Source organism: Myxocyprinus asiaticus, chromosome 26, assembly GCF_019703515.2.
Source record: "Myxocyprinus asiaticus isolate MX2 ecotype Aquarium Trade chromosome 26, UBuf_Myxa_2, whole genome shotgun sequence".
NCBI classification, from domain to species: Eukaryota; Metazoa; Chordata; class Actinopteri; order Cypriniformes; family Catostomidae; genus Myxocyprinus; species Myxocyprinus asiaticus.
Genome location: NC_059369.1, coordinates 15,506,479 through 15,516,052, shown reverse-complemented (window position 1 = coordinate 15,516,052; position 9,574 = coordinate 15,506,479). Strand labels below are relative to the sequence as shown.

The window sequence follows — 9,574 nt, the reverse complement described above, 5'->3', positions numbered from 1 at the left end:
CCTGTGGCAGGTTGAACTTCCTCAGCTGGCGAAGGAGGTACAACCTCTGCTGGGCCTTTTCACAGTGGAGTCAATGTGTGTCTCCCACTTCAGGTCCTGTGAGATGGTAGTGCCCAGGAACCTGAATGACTCCACTGCTGCCACAGTGCTGTTCAGAACAGTGAGAGGGTCAGTGTTGGGGTGTTCCTCCTAAAGTCCACAATCATCACTGTCTTGACCGTGTTCAGCTCTAGGTTGGATAGAACAAAAAGAGAAACAGGCAGACAGACAGATAGATAGATAGATATTTAGATAGATAGATAGTGATAGACAGACAGATAAAAAGAGTGACAGACAGAGATATATAGATATATAGATAGATAGATCAAAAACAGTGACAGACATACAGACACTCTACATTTTATTAATAAATCAAATGAGAAAACTATATTTGTTCACAGGACGTTTCTTTCATCCTTCCCAAGCAGTAAATCCGCGCGTCTCTGCTGCTCTAAAGCCTATTATCCAATTTACGCATCTATACTGCGTCTCACGCGTTGATTGATCACCAATTTCTTCTTTCATTAACTGCACTCACGTGAAACGTTTACTGTTTGCCCATATAAATGTAATGACGAGACGCTCCCGCTTCTCTAGTGAATCATGATAAAGAGAAGCTTAGAAATGTCCGCCGTGCTGAACGCGTTCCTGCGGTGCGTCGCGTTCTGCCGCCCTCTTGGCTTCAGTTTTGCTGGTGGGTTGGGGAGGCGTCGTGGCCCAATCCCCGAGCGCGATTCAAACACACAAAGCCTCTTACATATGAGGAAGTAGCAGCTCAAGAACGCAAACCCGTTCCCTCTTTCTTCTCTAACAGTCCTGCTCCGCCGGAACACTTTCCGTGGCGCCGATTCTGGACGCTCTGGTCCGCCGTGGAGCGCATCCTGACTGCTCCGTTTGTTCTTCACAAGCGCTTGGGAGCTTTGTATCCGCCTTACAGCCTCGCACTCGGTTCCCCATCGAGAGCAGAGACTAGCGGAGCCGCGGAAGAGGACGCGTTCACGGCGGAGATCATGAGCGCCACCGTCGAGCAGCAGCAGCGGCTGTCAGACGCGCCGGACGCGGACAAACACCTGCGGGAGATGAATGCTCCGGTGACCATCATTGTCGCGATCCAGGTGGCGGAGGACGAGGAACCAGACGAGGAGGCTTCATCCAACACAATCGAGCTCCACACGGGCAGCGGCAGCGAAGACGAGATCGGAATACACGATAAATCCAGGTATAAAGACGACTTGTGATATTACCTCATTGAAATATCGATAAGATTTGTTTAGTCATTGACTGTCATTGATTCCCCTCCCCTACACACCCACACGTTCACACACACGCAACAGCACTTCCAAGGTTATAAATAGTTATGTTGACAATGCTTGACCCCTTCAAAGAACCTTTCTAATTGTGAATGTGATGTAATGTGTTGTCTGTATGGTGACACGTGTCGCAGGTGTACGCGCAGCTCCTCAGGTAGAAATGGAACCAGACCTGTTGCTCGACTAGTTCAACCAGGGTCATAGAGCAGTCCACTCTAGTGGTCGTCTGGTGGGTTCTGTGGGCTTTCTTAAATGGTTTTTCAATGGCCAATAACCATAATGATGCCAAAAATAATGCAATATAACCCCTTTTATTCAGTATGTTACTGATATGGAATATAAGGAGACATTTTTAGAGCTTATATTTAGTATTTTGCTTATGTTTTAATTTAAAAAAACGTATTACAAATTATCAACATAACAATTTGAGTGAAAAGTTGGTTTATGTTAAAGGATTGAAGTTCATAAATATTCCGTGTTCAACACAAGTTAAGCTCAATGAACAGCATTTGTGGCATAATGTTGATTACCACAAAAATAAATTTGTACTCTTTCCTCCTTTTTAAAAAAAAAAAAAGAGAGAAGAAAAAAAAATCTGGGTTGCAGTGAACACTTGCAATAGAAGTGAATGGGGACAATTTTTGGAGGGTTGTGAAAGGCAGCAATGTGATTTCTTATTTTATGAGATTGTTTACATTTATTTTAGCTGTAGAGATGTTTAAATTGTAATTTCACATTCATTTTAGGGTTTATGGCATTATGGTGAATTAGCATTGTAAAATTGGATTTAACTTCACACATGGTTAGCAAGTGATTTTATCACACATAAATCATGTGAAAATGCATATTACATATTGTGGCTATACGTTTGAAACAGTGTTTTAACCATTACAAGTGCCTCACTTTAACCCAGATATTTGCTTTTGTTTTTTTTAAGAAAAGGACGAGTCGAAAATTTGTGGTAATCAACATTATGCCACAACTGCTGCCGATTGAGCTGTACTTGTATTGAACCCAGAATATTCCTTTTTAATTTGGTCGCCGTCACAAATTTGCTTATTTAATTGGTGACCTAAATATTTAGCAAAATCATTCATTTATTCCTAGTTATATTTTGAATCCCAGATTTTCGATGTGGTCTCTGATCATATTAGTCTGTTGCTCTCTCACTGTCCACAGCAAACGGTGACCATGGCGGTTTCTGAGAGCCTTGGACTCTGCCCACTGGCTTATTTGCACTGTTGACAAACCATACAATTTCTCCCAGATGACCTGTTGAACAGCATTCCCACTCAGTGTCAGAATGAGCTACTGAGCATTATGGACTTCAGTTGCATCTCTTTGAGTAGTTGTGAAGCTGCAGCCCATGGGCGTTTTGCTTTTATTGTTATAAAGCTCTAATGTGTCTTGTTGATTCTGCTATTGTGCACCAGCACTGGTGGGCGGATCATAACGGGCTTCTTTATGTGTCTGAAGGGGTTCTCTGCCTTGTTCAAATGTTGCTCTTAATGTCTGTCTCTTTAGGAGTAGTCCACATGCCCGCTAGATTGGTCCGGCCCGAGTGGACGCACATCTTTATAGGGTGTAGGAGGTTGGAAGGTGATGAGTCAATCTAATTTGATTTCTAAAGGTTATTTCTGACAGACCAGTAGGTACTGTAAGCAGCAAAATCTCATTGAGGCTTTGGCTATTTAGCAGATAACAGAATTTGTTTTCTTACAGAAGCATGGTTGCTTTTCCCCATTTTTCCCTCTCTCTCTCTCTCTCTGGAGAGCAGCAGGCAGCTGTAGCTCACCATGCATTCAGCCATCATTTGTGTCAGCCAGATGGAGAGGTCTTTGCTTCTGCTCTGCTCGTGGAGAGGTGGCGTGTGTTGGTGTTGTGAACTGTAATGCTCATGTTTTGCACAAGCTGTTGGATTATGGGGGAATCTGAGGTTTTAGGTTGGATGAGGGGAAATCACTGCTGCTTCAACATGCTGCCAAACACTTATTTTCCAACATGCTGCCAAACACTTATTTTCCAACCTGATGCTGAATTGATTTGAGTTGCAAATGTAGAAAGTCATGCATGTGTTCTCTCTCAGTGGTGCTGGTACCAGCGGTGGAGAACTTGAGGAGGAGAGCTGGCAACCTCCTGATCCAGAGCTCATCCAGAAACTGGTAGCACAGATTGAATATTATCTGTCCGATGAGAACCTGGAGCACGATGCATTCCTGCTGAAACATGTTCGGCGCAATAAGCTCGGCTTCGTCAGTGTCAAGCTGCTCACGTCCTTTAAAAAGGTAACAATCTCAATCTACCAGTTCTTAGAGACCCCATGAAATCTTAATTAGGATTTTGTGGCTTTTAGTTCTTGTTAGCTTTGATATGCTAGTGTTCTCCATAAAAGTTGAGAAAATAAACTTTCAGCAGATGTAAACATTCTAATGGACTCTTAGTCTTTTACAGGAAAATGGACCAAAAATATTAATGACTCTAAAATGAGAATATCCCTCCCCCTAAATCAAAAATGCCTCCTGCCACTGACTAACAATAGCAAGTAGCAGACCACAGGCTGTCAGCTTTTTTTTTTTTTTTTTTTTTTTTGTACTCCTCAAATGGGGAAAAACGTTATACCGATACATATACATCACTCTGAATGCAGGATTATTTAAACAAAATGTATCTAATATTTAAAGCTCTAAACATTTTTCACACTGTCCTGTAAGCTTAACTGCTTAAAATTAGTGTTCTAATTTTTGTGGTGTTTGTTAAAGTCGAATACAAGTCGTCTTGTCCTTCACTGCCATTTCAGTACTTTTGTCTGTATCTTAATATCAAATTCATGCTTTAATGTCCAGTTTGGAATAACACTGAACATGAAACATCCGTGACAATGTGGCATTTAAGCCTATCTTGCCACAACCAAAATGCTGTTAAAGGGATAGTTCATCCAAAAATGAAAATCACTCGCATCTTTTCAATTCTATATGACTGTGGTACACAAGGAGATGTTTAGTACTATGCATTGTTCACTTTCATTGTATACTTTTGTTATTTGTAGCTATTCGGGTTGTAGTCCTAAACCCGGAAGATAATTAGCATCGTCACAGATACCAATTTTCATGGCAGTTTGAGTAAAATAAGGTCTGAGGTTAAAATCAATTGAAGAGACTTCATTTGTTGAACAAAACATTAATTTCAAGTAATTTTCTTTCTTGTGTGAAATATACCTTTTAAAAACAGTGACCAGCAGTGGTATGGCTTTGCGCTTGACATAAAGTGGCTAGTCTGGTTTGAATTTGGAGTTCTTTTTGACATGACTAAGCCCACAAAGACATTTTGTTTTACTGTACTAAGTTTTAAATACTGTACTTGCAAGTCTTTAAGGTGTAGTTCACCCAAAAATAATTAATTTACTCACCATCATGACATCTCAAAAACTCATAACTTTCTTTTTTCTACGGAACGCAAAGATTTTCTAAAGCGTCTGTTACTTTTGTCCATAAAATGTAAGTCAATGGGGTCCAAAACTTTCAAGCTCAGACGAGGGCATAAAGGCAGCATAAAGGGATCCATACGACTCAAGTGGTTTAATTCATATCTTGCAGTGCATCTGGAAAGTATTCATAGCGCTTCACTTTTTCCACATTTTGTTATGTTACAGCCTTATTCCAAAATGGATTAAATTATTTTCCTCAAAATTCTACAAACAATACCCCATAATGACAACGTGAATGAAGTTTGTTTGAAATCTTTGCAAATTTATTAAAAATAAAAAATGAAAAAAAAATCACATGTACATAAGTATTCACAGCCTTTGCCATGACGCTCAAAATTGAGCTCGGGTGCATCCCGTTTCCACTGATCATCCTTGATGTTTCTACAACTTGATTGATTTACCTGTGGTAAATTCAGTTGATTGGACATGATTTGGAAAGGCACACACCTGTCTATATAAGGTCCCGTAGTTAACAGTGCATGTCAGAGCACAAACCAAGCCATGAAGTCCAAGGAATTGTCTGTAGACCTCCAAGACAGGATTGTATCGAGGCACAGATCTGGGGAAGGGTACAGAAAAATTTCTGCAGCATTGAAGGTCCCAATGAGCACAGTGGCCTCCATCCATAAATGGAAGTTTGGAACCACCAGGACTCTTCCTAGAGTTGGCCGCCTGACCAAACTGAGCGATCGGGGGAGAAGGTCCTTAGTCAGGGAGGTTACCAAGAACCCGATGGTCACTCTGACAGAGCTCCAGCATTTCTCTGTGGAGAGAGGATAACCTTTCAGAAGAACAACAATCTCTGCAGCACTCCACCAATCATGCCTGTATGGTAGAGTGGCCAGACGGAAGCCACTCCTCAGTAAAAGGCACATGACAGCCCACCTGGAGTTTGCCAGAAGGCACCTGAAGGACTCTGAGATCATGAGAAACAAAGATTGAACTCTTTGGCCTGAATGGCAAGTGTCATGTCTGGAGGAAAGCAGGCATCACTTATCACCTGGCCAATACCATCCCTACAGTGAAGCATGGTGGTGGCAGCATCATGCTGTGGGGGATGTTTTTCAGTGGCAGGAACTGGGAGACTAGTCAGGATCAAGGGAAAGATGAATGCAGCAATGTACAGAGACATCCTTGATGAAAACCTGCTCCAGAGCACTCTGGACCTCAGACTGGGGCAAAGGTTCATCTTCCAACAGGACAACGACCCTAAGCACACAGCCAAGATAACAAAGGAGTGGCTACGGGACAACTCTGTGAATGTCCTTGAGTGGCCCAGCCAGAGCCCAGACTTGAACCCGATTGAACATCTCTGGAGAGATCTGAAAATGGCTGTGCACCGACGCTCCCCATCCATCCTGATGGAGCTTGAGAGGTCCTGCAAAGAAGAATGGGAGAAACTGCCCAAAAATAGGTGTGCCAAGCTTGTAGCATCATACTCTAGACTTGAGGCTGTAATCGTTGCCAAAGGTGCTTCAACAAAGTCTTGAGCAAAGGCTGTGAATACTTATGTACATTTTTTTTTTTTTTTTTTTTTATAAATGTGCAAATATTTCAAAAACTTCATTCACGTTGTCATTATGGGGTATTGTTTGTAGAATTTTGAGGAAAATAATGAATTTAATCCATTTTGGAATAAGGCTGTAACATAAAATGTGGAAAAAGTGAAGCGCTGTGAATACTTTCCGGATGCACTGTATGAAGCAATACAATTGCTTTAGGTGAGAAACAAAGCTACAGTTCAGTCCTTAATTCTCTTGAAAAGCTTCTCTTGAACATACAAAGGAGAGCTGGGTAGAAGTAAAGCTTCCTTGTTAATGAGGACAACATTTTTTGCAGAGAAAGTTGTACTAACGTTCAGTCTCGTATTAGAACATGTCTTAATAGAGTTGATTGTCAAACCTGAAGATGGCTAAATGGTTTCTGTCTCTCCCTCAGGTAAAGCATTTGACGCGGGACTGGAGAACCACAGCGTACGCCTTGCGGCACTCAAACCTGCTTGAACTGAATGATGAAGGCCGTAAAGTGCGTCGCAGGTCAACTGTACCCGTGTTTGCCAGCGAGTCTTTGCCAAGTCGCATGCTGCTGCTCAGTGAATTGAAATGCTGGCCAGAGCTGGGCATGGCGCTTGGCGGCGAGGGGAATGGAGGCAGTGGAGCTGGACCGACCCAGCAGGAGCATCTAATGGAGCTTCTGCTGAAGGCATTTGGAAGCTATGGCCCAATCGCCTCTGTGCGGGTTTTAAAACCTGGCAAAGATCTGCCAGCTGACCTGAAGAAACTTAGTGGTCGGTATTCGCAGCTGGGTACAGAGGAGTGTGCCATTGTTGAGTTTGAAGAGGTGGAGGCAGCCGTGAAGGCCCATGAGGCGGTTGGGGGAGAAGGAGACAGTAGAGGCCCATTGGGGCTGAAAGTTGTTCTAATCGGCACCAAACCGCCCAAGAAAAAGGTTTTGAAAGACAGACCACGAGAGGAGGGTGTCAGTGGCATGCGGAAGAGTCGCTCGCTGAACAGTCGTGTTCGGGAGTTGCAGTATCATGGCGACGACTCTGCCGCGAGCTCTTCAGAAACGGAGAGCAATCCCACATCCCCGCGGTTGGCCCGCAAGTCCCGTTCCTGCAACAAGCTCAGTCCCACCAGCGCAGGTCCCAACCACCTTAGTCCAGTGGTATCCCCGCGCTCAAGCCCCTGGAGCAGCCCGCGGGCCAGTCCCTGCACCCAACGCAAAACACACCACTCTGGCAAATCTCTTTTGGTCAGCGAGGGCAGGTTGAGCCCTGAACCAGGTCGGCGCTGGGCGGACTATTCCTCTGACAGCAGCCTGACACCCTCAGGCAGCCCCTGGGTCCAGCGCAGGAAACAGGTGGCTAGTCAGGAGAGCAGCCCTGTAGGAAGTCCCATGCTCGGCAGAAAGATCCAGAACGCAGACGGTCTTCCCCCAGGTGTGGTGCGGCTCCCTAGGGGACCTGATGGCACACGTGGGTTTCACTTGGCTCCCCCTGGTGGTGACCGGGGCAAGACTGCATCCACCCAAACCTGACTTTCAACTCTAAACCACCCACCCCATCACTTGCTCTTCTATTGCCCATTGGACCCTCAAACTCGGTTGCACTGTTGGAATTATCAGTTTTCACCATCTCTGTAGGACTGGCCTGTCTTTTGAAATACCTTTTCTATATGCAATATTTTTGTTATCCTTTTATATATCTTAATTTGACTAATTTCAGATTTGATAGTATTATGACAAGGGAAGCTGTTTTGAAAGTATTTAAGTTTTAAATCACCCTAATATATTTTTTGTTAATGTTGCTATAAGGAATTTAATATGAAGGGATTGTCCTGGTACCTTTTTGTGTCAATTATAATGTACGTGTCTGACTCCCATGTAAAGTGTGGTAAATGTATTACTGGTGTGGATGGGTCATAGTTTGGGCATTTGGTTTTCAGTAACCATCTACCTGTCTGATTAATTGAGCAAGTGTGGCCATAATCTCTGGAACCCCCTGCATTGGGCCAAATGATGATCTCTGATGCAATATTTTATTTGCCTTGGTGTTTTTTTTTTTTTTTTTTAAATATGCTTCTCATTTTAGTGATTACTTATTAGCTGGGATCTATATTTTGTCTATTCTTTGGGTCGAGTCCTCTTCTGCTTCCTTGGAGTGTAGCACACAGTGGACGAACGTTTGAGGTTTCTGTCCTACGCACATATTGCCCCGTGTTTGCCCTGTGTGGAGTTCAGGCACTGCACAGTCTGCTTCCTATTGTACAAATAAATCGCTACAATCGCATTACTGTGGGGTATTGCTTATTTGTTTAGATCCAGTATCCTCTCCCCTTTTGTATTTTAATATGCTGTAACATTTATACTTGGTGTAAATCAAAGGTTCTAAACTAGTTTTGCTTCAGGACACAATGGACATCAATTGGCGACCTAACATGGTACCAAAATCAGTTTGTTACAAAGTGGGTTTTTTTTTTTTTTTTGCATTCATTCATTATGAGGGCTAAACAGTTACTTTAATGGAGGAATCTGAATATCAGCACAGAACTGTTCAAACTTCATGAGACAGTTCACTACAGACCAAAAGAAACTTTTTGACCACAGGAAGCTGTTTGGAGTCTTTTTCAATCAGAATTCACTTCTTTTTCAATGAAACATGACATTTCACTAATGTCACTCATTGGCAGCTATTTATTGCAAAAGAAAGCATTGCCAGTCAAAATGCAGCATTACAACATGTTTGCATGCATTATAAGTTTTACCCAACATTTTAATAAAAGAATCTTAATGTCAGCAACGACCTGTGCAAACTTCATGAAACAGCTCTCAAAAGAAACTTAAGCTTAGTTACCTGCTTGGAGTCATTTTCAACCAAAATTCACTTCCTTTTCAATTAAACATGACTTTTCAGTAAGGTCTCTCATTGGCAGCTATGCATTGTTTTTGTTTTTTTGTCATTAACAATTTTTATTGATGCCACACTCAAATCAACATAAACGGCACGTGAAAACACGGAATCAATTTTCAACAAAATATACCCCGCTTCATTCCCCCCACCCAACACACAACCCAGTGGTCAGACACAGAATAATAACAGACACACCTACAAGCAAACAGTCCAAAAGAAATAAAAAGAAATACTCTGATATAAAATAAAAAAAATCCCAACAAAAAAGAAAGGGTTCCACGCATCAATTAATTACATACCATTTAAACTGTTCCTCCCTGGCACCCTCCA

At 42.6% G+C, this 9,574-nt stretch overlaps 1 protein-coding gene across 1 annotated transcript; it reads left to right on the top strand.

Annotated features, from left to right (window-relative positions):
• Positions 1 to 622: 622 nt before the first annotated feature.
• Positions 623 to 9,081, top strand: larp6a (La ribonucleoprotein 6, translational regulator a). The gene is made up of 3 exons (XM_051657048.1): positions 623 to 1,258; positions 3,436 to 3,634; positions 6,772 to 9,081. The coding sequence occupies exons 1-3, from the start codon at positions 1,050 to 1,052 to the stop codon at positions 7,870 to 7,872; spliced, it is 1,509 nt and encodes a 502-aa protein (XP_051513008.1). The 5' UTR covers positions 623 to 1,049; the 3' UTR covers positions 7,873 to 9,081.
• Positions 9,082 to 9,574: the final 493 nt, after the last annotated feature.

What these genes read in the sequence shown, in the direction of transcription:
- larp6a (XM_051657048.1), top strand. Translation starts at nt 1,050, where the DNA reads ATGAGCGCCACCGTCGAGCAGCAGCAGCGGCTGTCAGACGCGCCGGAC. An exon ending in GGAATACACGATAAATCCAG is followed by an intron (nt 1,259 to 3,435) that starts GTATAAAGACGA and finishes GTTCTCTCTCAG; the next exon opens with TGGTGCTGGTACCAGCGGTG. An exon ending in TGCTCACGTCCTTTAAAAAG is followed by an intron (nt 3,635 to 6,771) that starts GTAACAATCTCA and finishes TCTCTCCCTCAG; the next exon opens with GTAAAGCATTTGACGCGGGA.